Here is an 18,914-nt window from a genome sequence, read left to right on the forward strand (position 1 = left end):
TGAAGGTCAAACATTGTACAAACACACAGTGTAACAACAACAAAAGAGGGCTACCAGCAGAAAAGACAACTCATGCTAGGAGATGACCGTGACCTGGAGAATGGTAATTTAAGTGGAGCAAACAAGCCAAGCCACAGGTTAGGGGATAAATCGGCAGGCTAACCTGTCCCGCAGTGCCCTGGAGAGGCTCCAGATGAAGACACCAGGAGTGCTGGACAGGAGTGAGGCACAGACTAACCAAAGACCAACGACAAAGCAGGCTGTCCAGCCCCCAGAACACACCGCTCTCCTAAGCAGAACTCTGGCAAACACGTCTGTCTCAAGCAGGAGACAAGGTTTCATGTCCAGAGAAACCAGACAGTTCCAGCCATCATTTATGATTATACCAGGAAACAGGGAGTGGAGGATAAGGGATGGAAGCCAGCTTAAATTCCTCCAAAGAGCTGTATCAGTTGGCAAGTCTTGGCCTCAAAGAACTCCTTATCAGCCTTTTAGTACCTCTTTCAAATACGAATGAAAAAAAAGGAAAAAATATGAAAAAGCAACAGAATAAAGACATATATGAGGAAAGTCTTCAAAAATAAAAAAAAACAAGATAAATTAGAAAAAAAAAAATTAAACTTATTAGAAATAGAGATGCTTGAGGGAGAATATCAAAGTAACTCCTTAAAAACACTTATGATTACATCAACAAAACAAAAATAGAATGCTACGAATAAGGAATAATCAGGGAACAAGCTTTTAGAACTTATAGTCTGTTCATCTTTGGAGCGGACCCACAGTGAGCACACTCCCGGCATTCACCCTCATATGGACCCCGCCCACTGTCAATCTGGGCTGGCCCTGTGACTTGCTTTAACCAGTAAACATGGTAGAAATGACACTGTGCCAATTCCAGATCTAAACGTTAAAAAAAGCCTGACAGCGTCCACTTTTGTGCTCTTAAAAGCCAAAAATAAGAATTCTGACTACCTTTCTAAAGGAAGAGAAGCCACGATAAGAGACCTGGAATGATGAGATGCCATGTGGTAAGAAGGGCCATGTGAGGAAAGAGCAGGCATCAGATACGCAAACGAAGAAGCCATGTCGGACATTCCAGTGCGTCACATGTCCAAATAACGAGTCCCAGCCACTCTCTGACTGCACAGTGAGGTCAGCAGAAAACCTGTCCAACTAAGCCTAACCAACCCACACAATCCTAAGAGAGAGAAGAAAGTGTTGTTTAAGCTATTAAGTTCTGGGGTAACTGGTTAAGCAGTAATAAAGAGCCAAAATAAAACTTATAAAGTTATGACTGTTCAAATAAAATTTTCAAAAATTGAAAGGTAAATGTTTCATGTCAATGTATGGCAAAACCAATACAGAATTGTAAAGTAAAATAAAAAATAAATTAAAAAAAATAAAAATAATAATAATAAAGAAAGAAAGAAAGGTAAATGTTTCAGAATTTGAAATCAAGACAAAGAGACAGAATATAGTGATAAGAAGATACAAAGATTCAAGTAAGGAGGTCTAAAATCCTACTGGTAGGTATTCCAAGGTGAACAAAGAAAAGAATGGAAAGGAGAAAGTGCCACAGGAAAAAATATAAGAACATCTACCCAAGAAGAAAGACTCAAGAGTCCAAATTTGACAAGGTCCATCCATACTAAGTGCTCAAAAACAACGGAAAACCAAACAAACCACGACTCAGTAAACCACTGTGATATTTCAGAACACCAAGGGAAGGACAAAGTCCTAGAAGCTTCCTGAAAGCCACGCAGAGATGACTAAGACTAAGAAGGGCACACCACTCCTGACTAGACAACAGCACAGTCTGAAATTCTGAGGTAAAATTTTTTCAACCAAGAACTACACATTCAACCAAACTATCAAGCAAGTGAAGAATATAACAGCAGTTAAAACATTTATTGGGCATTTACTATGCATCAGGCATTGCTCTAAATGATTTACATGTAACAACCTATTTAATCTTTACATGTCCCCCCAAATATACATATTACTAGCATTTCTCCCATTTTGAAAATGGGATACTGATGAACATATTGCTAGGTAACTAGCCTAAGCTAGTTAGTAATACAACTAATGAGCAGTAAATCAAGATTCAAACCTATGGTGGTCTGGCCATTTTTTTTTTTTTAAGAAGTTAAGAACTCAGAAATCTACCACCTCTTCATGTTTTCTTAAGATTTTACTTGACTAAAATCATTTTACTCCAGGGAAAGGAAAAGAGAAAGAAACATGAAATCTGAAAACAATGTATCTACTACTCCAGTAGAAGAGACAAGAAAAATTTCAAGATGACCACTGAATAGCCAGCCCAGAAAAAAAAACCTGCTGAGACTGGTACAGAAGAAACCAAAGGCTGAAGAAGAGAGAGGAGATCTCACAGAAAAGAGACAGGACATAACTTTTTTAAACTAAGAATTACTACTAAGGAAGACACCACAAAGCAAAAAGTTGTACAAAGGAAATATAACAGGAAACTACACTACAAAGTCCTAATGATAAGTGATGATTATTCATATGACTAAATATAAAGATGTTTTAGGAAGGGGAGGTGGGTGGGTAAGTGGGTGGTATAAGAGTCAAATCTTTATTATAGTACAAGTCACGAAATTATACCTAAATAGGTAAATCCAGAAATCCAGAGAAGTTAGAGGTGGTGGTGAGCAAGTGGGTACTTCTGCTGCTTAAAAACAGGAGGAGATAACATTCGAGTTAGGCCTTTAGAAGCACAAAAGGGCAGAGAGATGGCATTCTCAGGTGAAGGTAAGTAAATAAACAAAAGCAAACAATTGCAGAAGCAAGGAACAGTTACAGCAACCAGAAATATTAACAACAAAAAGGTGGTGATGGGGACAAGGGCAATTGTTTGCCTGTCATAGTAAATATAACCAGCGGCTCCCAAGAGTGAAAAGGCTATTTTTAGGATCTAAAACAAACAAAACAATTCAACAGGAAAACAAAAACTAACTTCTAAATAAGTTGCATAATAATGAGAAATCGTCCTAATTTTATTTGTGCATGAGACAATGTATTTTAGCTCTTGAACACTTGAGAATTTTTACTTTACCTGACCCGTGGGTAGTGGTTGATCTAGCATCTCAACATCCAGGTGCTTAGGAAGGTTATATAATCTGCAGAGTTCACATATCAACCACTTCAATTGCTGACGAAGCTACAAAACACATTTCAGTAAATAAGCATTATGTTAAAGAGCCCTTAGAAGACATGAATAATGCTACAACTATTGTAACTAATCCAGTAGGAAATGGGGGGGGAGGGGGTTTACTATTGCTCAATTACAGCCTACAGATAAAATAACAATCTTAAGAAATATTTTCGGGGCTGCCTAGCAGAATGACATGAAAAAATGGCAGAGGAAGAGAAGCTCCAAACACTGCCTAATTTTCAGTTGTTAACTTCTTTTCTTAGTAACTTATAAGAGTACATTAATACATTAATGAGGCTACAGAAAACAGAAGCAGTGTTGTTGCACATGGATTATAAAATTATATATTTCACAGCCACTCATTTGAAAGTACAGAGGCAAATGTGGTCTAGCAGACAGAGCCTTGGAACCTAGGCAACCTTGGATACAGTGCCTAATGTCCTGAGTCTGAGTCTCCTCATCTGGAAAATAAGGAAATTAAGACCTTCTCATCAGGGTAAAGATTAAAGCAAATCTGTGAAAACACTTGACACTTATAGGCTCTTAAGTGTTTGTCAAAAAAAAAAAAAAAAAAAAAGGCCTCACTAGGAAAACTGCAAAGAATAACTCCTTTCCACTTTTAAGAGCATATTTTTATGCTCTTATGCTTTCTAGAGCATATTTACTTTAAGTAAGCAAGGTAAATTATATGCACAAATATACTTTTCATTCTTTAAAAAATATACATTGTTTTCAATGTATAAGTTTAGCACTGATTTCAGAAGAACGGTCACTATCAGTAGACCTGACTGGGAGCAAATAAGGCAACTTACTTCAATTGGTCAGAACAGTTTCCTAGATGTTGCCAACCAGGAAAAGAGATGAAGAGAAAGAAGCAGATTTATGAAAGACTAAGGGAAAACAGAAACAGAATTAGAATAGGCTAAACAAAGCAAAGAACAAGCCTTTCCAAAGTGGACAATAGAGCAAATGAAAATGAGGAAAGCTGAGCAGTAAATTAGTATCAAAAGTATCCTCAAGCTTAAAAAATAGCAAAGCCCCACTGTGGATTTGTTCTCCATCTTATAAGCTCTGTTCTGTGCTCAGTACACAATAAAGAGGCGGCTGGGTGAGCTGGACAGACCTGGACACTCCACCCTTGGTACAGGAAGAACTCCCCGAGCACTGCGGGAGAGACGGCCGCATGGTGGCAGAGGTGCCCCAGGCAGTAAGCAGCAGGGCCGTACACCTCCCGGGAATTTCAACTCCATGTCCCCAAAAAGGTATTTAAGGGATCAGAAGAAGAAACTAAGACCATGGGGCAAGAATTTAAGAAATATTTAGAAGGGAGATGAACAAGCCTTAGAAATTTACTAGATAGTTTGGGGTTGAGGCGGCAGGGGTCAGGAAACACTGGTATAGAAAAGAACTCTAAGATAGTTCCCACATTCAGGCATGGGGAACAACTTTCATTATTTCATTTTGCCCCATTCACAATCACAGAGAGAAATTTTTGAGGAAAAACGAGATGAGGGTGGTGGAGTACTAAGATGTAGATTAACTTAAATTTTAGATGTATTCATTTTGAACAGTCATGGCACATCTGAGTGAGATTCCCTGGATCTATGTGATATATAGACAAATAATGGGTGTCAAACTCAGGAGACAAAATTTTATCTAGAGATACAAATTTAGGAATCATTGGAATATAGGCCACAATTTAAATACTGGGGGTAGAAGAGATTACTCAGAGAAAGCACAGAAAGAGAACAAAGAGGTGGACCAAGGAATAAGTGCTCAGAGAGACCAAGGCAAGGTAGTAAGAGACAGAAACAGGAGAAAGTGATTTGATGGAAATCCTCAGAGGACAGAGACAGGACTGGTCTTTTATACTGACCACTTATCCCAAAGCCTGGCACAGAGCCAGGCAAGTTTTTAAAAACACTTTTCTGTGTCCTACTACTAATAGTTTCCTGTATCCACCCAGGTTAAAAAAAGGTATGTACAAACCAGTGTACACATAGATATATATTTACTTATATATTTTTTACAGCACTGTATACATGCTTCCCTGGTGGCTCGGTCAGTAAAGAATCCGCTTCCAATGCAGGAGACTGCCTGCAGCACAGGAGACCTGGGTTCAATCCCTGGGTCTGGAAAATCCCCTGAAGTAAATGGCAACCCACTCCAGTATTCTTGCTTGGGAATTCCCATGGTCAGAGGGGCCTGGTGGACTACAGCGCATGGGATCACAAGAGGCAGACACAACTTAGTGACTGAACCACCATACAAAAGGGGCCAGATTTCAGAAAATATGCTTTGCCTTGGTTTTTCACTTTAGTACATCTTGGAACGTTGCATGTGCTCTTGTGGAAAGACTGGCTGCATTCTTAACAACAACATGATGTTCTATCATAAAACCATACAGCATTTTTTTTTAACTAGCTATTTATTGGTGGATAGTAAAGCGTATATGTTTGTTGAATGAAGGACTATTTCAAAAGGAAAGAGTCAACAGTATCAAAATGCTGCAGAAACTTTAGGACTAAAGAAGTAGTCCTGGATTTGGCAACTAGGGGTAAAAATTTTAGTACAACAAAGGTGGCAGCATCCATATTATAATGAATTAAATGTGAGAAAAGATAGCTTGTTTGATCAAGAAACTAGATTATAAAATAACTGGCAGAGAGCACAAGAAAGAGTAGAGGATGAGTTTGTTTTATGTAAATACTCGTTCATAAAATTGTATCAAATTTTATATCCTATGTCATTTTACTTCAGGAGCATTTTTTGATGGAATGTTTTAGACATCAAAAAATAAGCCCACTCATTTCTACTACTATAAAGCTTACAACTTTAGATCTTTAGAGGCAACCTCCTAAAGGGAAGCATTGGTAAGGGGGCTATGTCTATTGCTCATTACCTGTCCTGTTGACCCTCCCTTGCTGGAGATGTGAACACATGTCTGTCTAGCTTTTAATTTTTTCCTCTAATCTTCATGGCTTTGTTATTACTCTTGTAATACTCACACTGAAGTTCCTCTGATCTTAATTTTAAAAATAGATGTTTAAACCACCTCTAACTTATTGTGACAAAAATCTGAGGTAAGTCTTTAACTTCCTGAAATGGTCAGTTCTCCCAGTACTATTCATAAAATAATCTATGCTTTATTTATTGAGTATTTCGGTTCAATTTAACTGATTCTAGATTCTCAATTGCATGATTATGTTTCTAAATTTCTAACTGCCTTTACCTGTCCAGCTTAGTTCTAGTACTTGATATTTTATTTAGTATCTGGTCAGATAATTATTATTACTTACTCTTCAAAACAAACTTTAGAGTCATTTTGTCAAGTTCCAAAAATAAATCTGTTGGGATTTTTACTGGAATTGCATTCAATTTATAAACTCACATGAAGTTACAGATAACTGACATATTTATAATATGGGAGTCTGCACATCTAGGAACACAGTTGTCAAGTCTTTAATTCCACTCAGCAAATGTTTATAGTTTTCTTGATACAAAATTTGCACATCTAAGCTTATTCCTAGGTGTCTAATTTTCTTTGTGGCTGTCAATAAAATACCTGTCCACTGTATTTTCTGATTATAGCTGATATTTCAGAAAACTTGATTTTTATATAACAGAACTTTTAATCAATCATTTTAAAAATTGCTTTTTCAACTGACTCCTTTGGATTTAAGGTAAACAATCACGTCACCTGCAAATAATAACTGATATTCTTCTATAAGAATTTTGTGATATCGTGGAAAAATGCAAATGATATAACTTTAATAATTTTAATGTCTGTTTATGTATTTTACAAGCAAAAGAAAAATACTGAATAAAAAAATTGCCATCATGTCAACAACGTTTATTATCAGGTAGAGAAAAATTAGGGTGATTTCTATTTTCCTTTTATTGTTTTTAATTTCACTAGTTCTTTCCCAAGGGTTACTTAATAGTTTTATAATCAAAGAAATCTGATTTCTTTATATATTAAAAAATAATTTTTTATTTATATTCCTTTGGTTTTTACTGCAGAGTTATATAGACTCTTGACAGAAACATCAACTGGGGTCATTCTAGCATTATTTCCCCCTCACATTTATCTCAGTTTTTTTCCCTTTTTCTATTTCCTACCTTGGATAATGGGCCCAATCAAAAATGCTTACTTAATTTAATGATTAGGATTCATGGGAAAGAGACAACCTAATTCCTGAGCTAAACTAAGACTATAGTTACAGGGAATAAAAATGAGAAACCAAGTACTAAACAGAATTTGAAGGACAAAAAAAAAATCTTAGAGGAGCTAAAAACTAGGTTATCAATCAAGCTTTTGTATCATATTACCTCTTAACACTTGAATTCTGTTACGTTCATGACAAAAAAAAAAAAGTAGTGTGGTTTATTATTTTCTCACCGAATTGTTGTTCTTAGTGTCTTCGAGACGTTCCAGAACCGAAGTCAGATTTGGATCATCAGAGTCCACAAACCATATTGGTGAAGAAGATGGATAAGATTCCTGTTACGGAGACACTGATGTTAAACACATTTACATACAGGTTAACCTGGATAGGCAAGTAAACCCCACCACTAAATGGCAAGATGATCACAAATTTAAGTAAAACATATCACAGAAAAAAAGTAACATATTAAAATCCATGTCTTTAAATTCATTAAAAATCCATGTTTTTAATTTTTTAAACAAAAATTATTAAGCCCTATAGTTTAATCTTGCCTGCTTCATGTTATATGATTTATAAGCCTTAAAAAAAGGACTTGCAGTCTGATTTAAAACAAACAGAAGAGAATATACTGCAAAAGTTGTTCCATCAAAAGCAGAAAAAAATGTTATGCAAGTACCAAGGATGATGGGTTTCCCTTCCTTTACAAAGAAAGGTCTATCATGGCATGGATTTGCCAGCTTTAACATTTTTTAAGGGCTTTAAAATCTAGAATCATAATAAATCCTTCAAGAAACAAACAAATTAAAAGCAAAAACAAAACTTTCCAACCTTGAAGTAGTCTATAGAGTTAAACCATACTACTTTTTGCCTTTCAGTATAATAAAGCTACATTTCTAGGCTTTATCTAGATGAGATGTAACTCAATTTTTTAAACAAAGTAAAGGAATATATATCTAGGCACATGTTTTTAAATCCTTACAAATGCTAAAACTAATTTTTTAAATCCACTCACTGTATGACTTGTCTTCTGAGTAGTGTAACTACAGAAATTACCTTGAGATTTTTTTCTCCATTAGAAAACTGGCCCCTAAAAGCAATCCCATTTAATTTTCGCCTTTTTCCTAATAATTTCCCTTCCTTTCTTAGATTGCAAACAAGAATGTAGTTTCTAAAGGACAGATTTTTTAAATAAGGTTAAGATTACTTCTTAAATATAGGAAGTGTTAGAAAGGCAGAACAAACAGCAACACAGCTATCTTAGGGCTACCTTCAGTGCTCAATTGCCATGGGAGCTGGACTCTGAGACAGGCATTCTCCTTGTACAGCTACTGTCTGGGCTCCCACTCATCGAGGTCAGTTGTGTTCTTGAACACTGTAATAAGCTGCCTTTAAAATGGCCCCAATAATCCTAACCAACCTCCTGGTATTCACTCCCTTATATAATTCCCTCCCCTAGATCTAACAACTCACTTGTAACAAGCAGAATACAGTAAAGTAATAGATGTCACCTCTGAAATCAGGTTACAAAAAGATGGGAAGTTCTGTCTTGCTTACCCTTCCTTGCTCTTTCATTTGTTCCCCCAATGGAAAACAGTTCCCTATGGAGAGATACAAACCCACCGGGCAAGGGATTGAAGAAGCCTCTGACCAAGTACCAACTAGAATCTGAGCCCCTCAGACCAACAGCGTTTGAGGAGATGAATCCTACCAACAAGTAAATGAATGAACTTGGAGGTGGAGAGGACTGTCCTGTCCTGCCTTGAGATGACTACAGCCTCAGCCAACACCTTGAATGCCTGGTCAGGTACCCTGAGCCGAGGAGCCCAGGTAAGTCACACACAGTTTTTTAACCCATACTCAAAATGAGATAATGAGAGATAGTGAGATAATGTCTGTTTTAAGCTGCTAAACTAGTTGTAGAACAATAAATAATTCAAACACCATAAAATTCCAATATTTTATTACATCACACAAACTGAATACTACCTAGAAATGCTATTACTATCTATATACTTTTTTAAAGCACAATTACATGTTGATTTTTAAAAAGTTAATGAATTAAGCATTACACATTTCCACCTACTAACATTTACTCTGTTCATTTGTACTGCTTTCTGTTACATATTAGGGAAAGCCATTATTATTAGTATTAGCTGCAGTTAGATCTAGTCACAGAAACATGACAATTTTACATAGTTTTAAAGAAGCACTGCTTTGAGAATTATAATCTCAATTATAACATAGTTGGAGCCACAGAATATTTTTAAATATTTTTAAAGCATTTTACCAAATGTTCTTTAAAGAAAAGAAGTTGAAATAGAACATCATTATATCCATTCAGCAATGGTTTATTTCTGTATCCCCATCCCTCAAATTCTTACTGTGTTCCAAATCTCTTTAAGCTAAAACGTAGATGGTCTTCAAAATTAATCCCATTTTTAGTGAGAATTACTTAACTGAATATCACATTTTCCTCAAAGTCTTCAGCCTAATCTGGAGAATACACTATCTAAACCATTCTGTTTTATATTTGTATTTTCTTTAGTCTTAAAAAAAGAAAAAGAAAAAAAACATTTTGAGCTTCATTGCATTGATTAAAGTTCTGCATAAGCAAAAGAAAATATATCAACTGGTGCTCTGAGCTAAAACCCCTCAAAACCATATTATGAAAATTACAAAAAGAAAAGAAAAGAAATACTGAGATCAGTTACTACCTATGCCATATTTTTCTAATCCTAGACAAAAGACAGAATATATAGTAGGTCTAAGCAATTATGTTAACAGTTCTCTAAGCGGGACCCTTGGACTCCAAGGTCCAAACTATTTCTATGGGAATACTAAGATGTTAATTGCCTTTTGCACACTTAACATTCTTACCAATGGTGCCAATACAATGGTGGGTACCTTTGCACAGATAAAGGCAGTGACACCAAACTATACTTGAAGTCATGGTATTATTCACCACTATGCATTAAAGGTGTTTCAAAGAAGAAAAAGGCACTTCACTTACGAATGTCTGTGATGAGGCAGTTATTTTACTAAATCTCAATTCTTATGTCTTTTTAATATTGCAGTGATGAAATGGGCACACATGAGCATTGCTACAGAACAGATGAGAGAGCACTTGTGTGTTTGAGTTGTGAGCTGAACTAACCACTTTGACAGGACACCATTTTCACTTGAAAGAATGACTGTCAAACAATAGTTATTCCAACTTGGGTTTCTGATAGGTATTTTCTCAAAAAAAGAATGAAGAGAACCTGTCATTTCAAGGAAAACCCAAGGCAGTATTTATTGCCAATAATAAAATTCAAGCTTTTAAGCAAAAATTAGAAGTTTATAAAGTCTGTTTCCACCATGTGAGCCTGACAGCTTCCCAAGAGTATTTTGATGAGGGTGATGATGATATTAATGGATATAATGTTATGTTATATAATGAAATATATTAACATTTATAAGATTCCAGCAAACTAATATTTTCCAAATAATAACACATGATGTCATATCATGCAAGGGTGAAAGATCCAGTCAAAATCTAAGAAAAACCAAGTTTGGGTACAGTATCCAAAAAGAATGTCTACAGCTATCTAAAATGGCTATTAAAATATTTCTTTTTCCAATCAAGTATCTGTGTGAGGCTGGATTTTCTTATTATTATTTCAACCACAACAACATACCACCATAGACTGAATGCAGAGGCAAATGACAGACCAGATATCAAAGAGTTTAACCCCCAAAAAATGTAAACTTGCACCACTATTCTCATTAAAACTGCTGCCTGTCCCCATCCGCCAACCTTTCCCCCCCCTCACTTTCAGAATTTCTTCCTTGTAAGAAACGTCCTTTTACCATTCTGTATTAACGTGGTTCCACTGAGGATACTTTTCCTATCTCCTTTCCATCTTCCTACCTTCCTCTCTTGACCCAAAACCTGATTACCAGCCTCTACCAGCCTATCCTATTCCTGATTAGCTGTCAGATGAGCTAAACTAGGCAAATCTGGGTCTTCTCTGGGACTAAAGCCCTCTTTCTCAGAGATCTAGCATCACAAGGTCAATGCTGGCCAACAGCGGTAGTCAGCATTTATCTTGCTAAATGGAGAGGGTTAAAAGAAACCAACGGAGAAGGCAATGGCAAGCCACTCCAGTACTCTTGCCTGGAAAATCCCACGGATGGAGGAGCCTGGTGGGCTGCAGTCCATGGGGTTGCGAAGAGTTGAACACAACTGAGCAACTTCACTTTCACTTTTCACTTTCATACATTGGAGAAGGAAATGGCAACCCACTCCAGTTTCTTGCCTGGAGAATCCCAGAGACGGGGGAGCCTGGTGGGCTGCCGTCTATGGGGTCGCACAGAGTCAGACATGACTGAAGCAACTTAGCAGCAGCAGCAAAAGAAACCAAACTGTTTTCTAGAGGGTCATAAATATTTACACTTTTTTGCCTTGACTATGAGAATGCTCATTTCACTTGACACTTGTTAACAGTATTGCCAATCTGATAAATAAAAAAGCTGCTACCTGAAAAGGGAAAAAAAGTTCCTACACAATATAATGTGTTACAACATCTCCAAAAACCAATTCATCAATAAGAAAGGAAAGTTATCACTACTAGGAAATTTTCAAAGGATATTACCTATATACGTGAGGATTTAGCTCGATCTAGTAATGTTTAAGGCATTATTTAAAACAGAAAAAAACCAGAAACTACTGATAGTAGGGACATGACTGACTCAATGCTAAAGCCATATAATAAGACAGCACACAATAATTGAAGACATTGTAGAGTAATGGTTACTACAAAGGTCTACAATATTATTGAGTAAAAACAAAAAAATCAGATTATAAAATAATCTGACTTTTTTAAGAGAGAGGGAATCTACATAAATAGAAGAGAAAAAATATGACCAGTTGACAATGCATACATCAAAGTCTGGATAGTGGTGTGTTCTGAATGGTAGAATTACAGGCAATTTTTTTTTTCTAGTTTTGCTTATCTGGTTTCTAGATTTCTTAATTAAATAAAAATGTCTTGTCTTCCACATTATAAAATATCCACTACCATCACCTCTGGAAACTGAACCTTCAGCACAAATTCTACATCATGGTCAAGGCTTGTTCAGTGTAATGTTTAAAAGACAATCCACATACTTTGAAAGGCATCTAAAATTATTACCGAAACTTAGAAACCTAAGCATTAATGCTTTCAACCTCTTATACTTCAAGCTTTTAAATTTTTACAAGATTAATAACTAAGCTTTCTATCTTGAAAAGATAGTTTCCTTACTATTTCTCTTTAAAATGACCCATGATATACAATTTTTAAACAATGGATGGTGCTGAAAAATCCCAATATAAGTTCAAGCAACTTTCCCCACATTAAATGTTTAAATGCTTCTAACACAGCTCTTTCTCACCACAGTTATGAAAATTTTAGACAATTATCTAAGCATCTAATTATTCAGGGGCCCTGTTTTTCCTCAGTTTTATTAATACTATTGTTCTTATAGTAATTTTAAGGCTTGAAGGATGAAGTTGTCTGTGACCACCACCCTAAAAGTTACCATAATTGGACAAATGACAAAGAAGCTCGCCACCATTGCCAGCATAAAATGCTGTGTTGTTGTCCTAATCTAAGACAACATAACTCAAGGTCAATCAAACCGACCTCTTTGCTTCTCATTGCTTAAGGAGCTTGCCTTGTTCAGAAATAACTTTTCTATTTTCCACACAAATCCACTACAAGACCAATGTGCAGCTCTATATCAAGCACCTGCCAGCAAAACTGCCTGCCAGAATGCTCAGTTTCTGGTATTTTTCCAAATGATGTGAAATCCTTGGAGATGGCTGTGTCTTAACTTTTTGAAAATTGACGCACATATTTCTTGTTGAAGGTTCAGAGGTCTAACAACTGTAACACTTCTGGAGAACAGTTATAGGACACATTATTTTCACACTTTGCCGTTCAATAAATGTGGGATGGAGAATGAAATAAACTGACAGAATTACCATATGGTACCATATAAAATCCTAAATGACCTGACAACATTAAAAAAGCTATCCCCTCCCCCAAAAAAGAAAAAAAGAGACTGCTCCCTGATAATCATTTTACAAGTAAACAATGTACAACCAAGTATCTAACATGACTAAAACCCACAGAAGCAGAGTAAATACACTAATATTTGGTAAAAGAATACTGTATACACACTCCTGTGATGTGAAAATGTTAACTGTTTGAGGAGCAAATTACAGTTAATTAAAACTTCATTCTAAATGAATTGAAGCAGAGAAATCAAAAGTGCTGAAAAAGATTCAAACCACTGAATCTGCAGAAATCACTGGTTTCCTTGGTTCCAAGTCTGCTTTGTCTTTCGAAATAATCTTTTAGAAGAGAACACAGAACACGATTACAATGGCCTTGGAAAAAGGGACCTCTGCTTTACCACTCTGATTCTCCAATAATGCTTTATTTGGCAGGGACTATTTAAATTCAATTCCCAGCCCTTCAACCAGCTGACATTTATCTAACACTATCCTTTTCCAGGTCTAAGGAAGTTTAACAAAGAAAAAAAAAAAAAAATCAAATTACTAAAGGATACACCATTCACAAAATGGAAACCTAAATCTCCTCTTCATATATCTGTTCCTTTCAAGGAAGGTCATAAAAATGGGGATGAGGGAGACTAGATACAAACTAGGAATTTGACTGTATATTATAAACTGGTCAAATGAATGGAAACAATGATTCCTCTGGAGTGAAAGTACCATTTAAGCACTTAACATGACAGTTCTGATACTTCCAAAAGATTCTCCAGGAGTTCAAACTGGAAAAGCAATCTGTCCCAGGAGAACAGACCAAAGAAAAGGTCTTGGGCTTTTCAGTCAAGTTTTGTTATTTCCCTTGTATAACACTGTCAGGGCTACTTTTTTTTAATCAGTGTAAAGACAAGAAACATCAAAAATTAAATTAACAGCACTGGTTCATTTCCCATGAAAAGCTATTAAAAAGTATTTTCAAACCAGTGTTATTCAGCCACTAATGACATCATCACTTTTATATTTATAGAGATTATTATCACTGTTAGAGAATTCTCCTAAATACATTCTCATGTGGATCAAAAAGTATTATCTATTTCATAGAAAAATACAGTAAAAGTTAGTAGTTTGCTTGAGGTCCCAAAGACTAAAAGTAAAAAAATTTTTCCCATCTCTTAAACTCAGAGCTCTAACATTTTTAATTTAGTATCTTGCTGTTGGGGTGGGGAAAAGAGTACCCTTTTTGGCGATGATGAATAAAAATTTAATTAAACAAAAAAATATTCCACCACAAATAGCCTGGCAAATAGCCACTCATACATAAAGAGTAATGATTTATGCTATACAAATAATAAAGTACTATGAGTTTTTATTTGTTTACCAGCTAATTTACTTCCTGGGGGGGATTTCTCACTTTAAAACAGTGATTCCCTACCAAGAGTTCCCAGATGGCAAGAAGTCCATAAAAGGAGTAATGGAGTTGCCAAGTTATGCTAAATATTTCAAAAGAACTAAAACAAAGTATTATACTGGCTCTGAATAAGGCTGCACAGGTTATTAAAATGAACTGCTTTGCTTTTAGGTGTGATCATAACAACCGGATGTTAGCTCTGACTGGCAATTAAATCTATTTACTGAAAATGGAAAAAATAACTTTTTAAGTCTGCATGACAAACTTTTTTATCATGAGTTCACAGAAAACAAGTAAAAAAATGACTCCTTGAAGTTGAATTTAGCCCTCTTTCCCCTTCATATCTAAGATTAGGACAAATTTATGAAACAGAAAAGAAATTTAGTTCCACTCCCTTGGCCTAAAGAGTACACTTTTGTCTGTTTTTTTTACTTCTTAAACCACTTTCATGTGAAGTCAAATTGAAGATTTCCTATCAAGCCCTAAGTGGCCTTTCAAATATTTATGCACTACCCAAGACACTTTCTAGATGTTTTCTGTGCCCTTTTGACCAGTTCTTGGCAGTTAACTTATTAAGATTAAGTAGTTAAGATTTTTGTTCAAAGAGAATGTAGCTAAAATGGTGGCCATATTGCCAACAACACAAATATTACTGAGCATTTACTGAGTGGAGGATGAAAAGCAAAACCAGTGAATAGTCTCCCCCGCCACCATGAAAAAGACTTTCCAAAAAACCCACCACCGTATTATAAGAGAATATCAGAAAACATAACCAAAGCAGCAGTTAAGGACTCTAGGAGGCAGGAAGGGAAACAGATACACTGTACGACTAGAGAGCCTTGGAGATGGTCAGACATGTCAAGACAGAATGAGCTGGGGAAAGGGGCACATTCCACAGGGGGAAAACTGCTGATGCAGAAGCCTGAAAGAAAAAGGGGCATCGTATCTTTAGAGGATTACTCAAATTGACATGCACGTGTGTAAGAAACAACTAATGACGTTATAGAAAGTGCCTAAGGATGCTTCTTGGTAAGCATGGAGAAGACAGGGCCTGGCAAGAACTCAATAAATATTTGGGAATAAGAGGAAAAGTTTTTTTTTTTTTAAATAGATCAAACAGTACATTTTTATTTTTAACAGCTAAAACTTTTTAGATTATAGCAAATCAAACACAGTAGACAAATCCTGGCATTTGAAATCCAACCCCACTCTTTCCTTCCTCCTTCCCCTCTAAGAAAATGGTATCGACAAGAGCAACTGAATTGATTTTATCTAAACACTAAGCCATGCCTAAACAGTCTTTATCTTTTAAAAATACACATCAAAATATTTACAGATGAAGTGCTATGTCTGGAATCTGCTTCAAAATAATCCAAGATGGGGCAGAGATGAAATAAGATTGGCCAAAAGTTTATCACTGTTGAGGCTGCATACACGGAAGTTCTCCACGCTACTGAACTTCTTGAATGTGTTTGATGTTTCTCCATAATAATGTTATTAACACAGCATCTACAATGATAATTATCTTCTGATAATGTGTCATAATTCACTGACACCTCAATTTGAGTAGTTTGTATTAATGGTACCATTATCCTAGTCCCCACCAAATCCTCCTTTCGCCAGGCATCTCTCACTTCGTGCTCCACTCCCTAATCCATGTCATCATTCAGTATCTTTGTGTGCAGCTGACTCTATCAGCCTCCAATATGGTTCTCAATAGGGCACTGCTGGCACTTGAAGTGGGATAATTCTGTCTGGCAGACTGCCTGAGTATTACACTTGGCATCCTGTACCCCTGCCACTTAAATGCCAGCTCAGCACAGCAACACCACCATCCCACCCCACCCCCACTAGAATAACCAAAACCACACACACATTTCCTAATGCCACCCACTACAGAGAACTACCCCTAGTCCTGGATGGTAAATACACCTTCCCATTTACCTGAGCTTGCACCTCGCCAGGAGCCTACAAGTTCAGTTTGTCATTTAAACCAGCCCTACTTTTTCCTGGCCATACTTCAACTTGTGCCAGAATAATCATCATTCAGATCAGCCAGTCTCTTTATTATCACCTACTTTGTGCTCACTACGACTTCCTGTTTTCCATTCTTGGAACATGTGCTCCTTCATCCGCCTATATCCTGGGCTTCTCAAGTCTCATTATAACGTCTCTGTTCCTAAGCCAACCACATTTTGAAAGCTGTGGTGTCTTTTTCCGGATGGAGTTTCCTCTGCCTGAAATGTCCTTTGGCTCCCTTCCAAAATTCGACTCACCTGTGAAAACCCAACTCCACAAATCCGCCTCTCCACAAGGCCCTTTCTGAAGCGCCCCCTACCCCTCAACCAAAGTCAAAGTTAATTGCTCTCTTTGGCTTTCGCGAGCATACCATAGAACTTGATCACTTTGTTGTGTAAAACTCTTCCCTCAAGAAGCCTAAGTTCTGAAAGCAGGGACTGCTCTACCCATTTTCGCGAAACCAGCGCCTAGAAGAGAACACCTCAGTACAGCTCTTTATTGTACTTTTTAATATACACCTGCTCCCCGGTATTCTGAAAACTATTTTAATATTATCATAACCTCACGGCCTTTGCAGACTCCGGAGCACCAGGTACTCTGTAGGACTTACCTACCTACTAACTTAACCAAAGGGAATTTAACGACGCTAGAGTCAGCTTTAACCGTATTTACAGAGGAACATGAAACCACCACCTTGACTCCTGTTATAATAAGCGGCACATCCCGCAGTTTGGCACCGATACCGTCGGTCAATTTCACAATGAACATCCTCATCATACACTTTTATGAGGAAACTTATTTAACTTTTTTTTTTTTTACGGGTCTGTCACGAGCTTTCCGCCGAAGCAAATGAGAGAGCTTTAAAGGATCTTTCCGACTTTGTGACATAAAAACGATCTTTCTCGACAGTAGATTTGGGCACGGATCTCCTTTCCCCTGCTCCCGATTTACCACAGGAGGGGCTCCACAAACATCCCCCGAGAACACCTGCCGCATCCAAGGTCCAACACGCCTTCGGAACGCGCTAGCGCGGAGCCAGGCCAGCGGGAAGGGGATCATTCAAACAGCGCCAGAGGCTGCATTCGAAACTTTCCCCCCAACAAACGCGTCAGTTTTCAATGTTAGTTTCTCCTTAAACCCAAACTTAAAAAAATAACTGGGAGAATAGACGGAACCAGGGAAACCTGACTGGAGAAGGACGCGTTCAAACTTGAGGGCCTTTCGCCTGCCCCGCCGGGGCTCAAACAACAGCCGACCCGCGGGCCGCGGCCCCCGGGGGCAGGCCCCTGGCTGTGGGCGGCCATGGCGACCCGGCGAGGGCTCGGCCGCCTCGAGGTGCGGCGACCGCGGCCGCGAGGGGCCAGCAGCCCCAAACCCAGCCCCGCCGGGAAAGCCGGAGAAACGCGCCGTCCGCCTCCTCCCACCCCAGCGGCGCGCAGTCCCGGCGGGGCCCCAGCCGGGCCCCTCACCGGGCAAAGGGGCGGACCCGCCCCGCCCCGCCCGGGGTCCGAGGGGCCTCTCCGGGGCAGCCTCCCCTTTGTCCGAGCACTCGGGGCGCCCCTTTCCTCCCCGGCCCGGCCCTGAGGGGCTGCGGCCGGGCGCCTCACCGTGATGTTGCAGTGGAGTGTGAGCGGCGGCGGCGGGGAGTGCGGGCTGCCCGGCGGCGCCGGTGGCGGCACCAGGAACTGGCAATGCAGTTCGTCCAGCTTCCAGCTGACGATGCGGAATCGCTCGTGGTTCTTGTCGAAGATGGACGCCAGGAACTTCAGCTCGGCCTTGAGCCCTGATACGGACATCTTCCCCTCATCTCCGGCGGGAGGGGTGCGGAAGGGGAGCCGGGCCCGGAGCCGCCGTCACGGCCGCGACCGCCCCGCGGGGCCGGCCCGGGCCGCGCTCTCGCGGCTCCGCCTCTCCTCGCCGCCTCGGCCCGCGTTGGATCGGGGCTGGAAAATGGCGAGGGACGCTGAGGCCTCAACGAGCGGCGGTGTGGCGGCCTGGGCGGCTGCTCCCTTTGTAACTGACTCCACCGGCAGGAGGCGGCGGCCCCGTGGCTTAAAAGGGCAACAGCGACACCACCCCGCTACCGCCTGGGAAAGGGCTGCCCCC

At 38.7% G+C, this 18,914-nt stretch overlaps 1 protein-coding gene across 4 annotated transcripts in view; it reads right to left on the reverse strand.

Annotated features, from left to right (window-relative positions):
* The window catches only part of UBE2Q2 (ubiquitin conjugating enzyme E2 Q2), a 65,094-nt gene extending 46,212 nt beyond the window's left edge, over positions 1-18,882 (reverse strand). For 3 of the 4 annotated variants that reach the window (XM_040257333.1, XM_040257332.1, XM_040257336.1), the window contains exons 1-3: positions 18,416-18,882; positions 7,578-7,679; positions 3,077-3,181 (exon numbers count right to left, since the gene is read on the reverse strand). In XM_040257333.1, coding sequence (XP_040113267.1) covers positions 3,077-3,181; positions 7,578-7,679; positions 18,416-18,604 — 396 coding nt within the window. In that variant the 5' untranslated portion in view covers positions 18,605-18,882. The remainder of the gene's footprint in view (positions 1-3,076; positions 3,182-7,577; positions 7,680-18,415) is intronic. The other variant, XM_040257334.1, reaches the window with a different exon arrangement.
* Positions 18,883-18,914: the final 32 nt, after the last annotated feature.

This window comes from Oryx dammah, unplaced genomic scaffold (genome assembly GCF_014754425.2).
Source record: "Oryx dammah isolate SB20612 unplaced genomic scaffold, SCBI_Odam_1.1 HiC_scaffold_16, whole genome shotgun sequence".
Lineage (NCBI taxonomy): Eukaryota > Metazoa > Chordata > Mammalia > Artiodactyla > Bovidae > Oryx > Oryx dammah.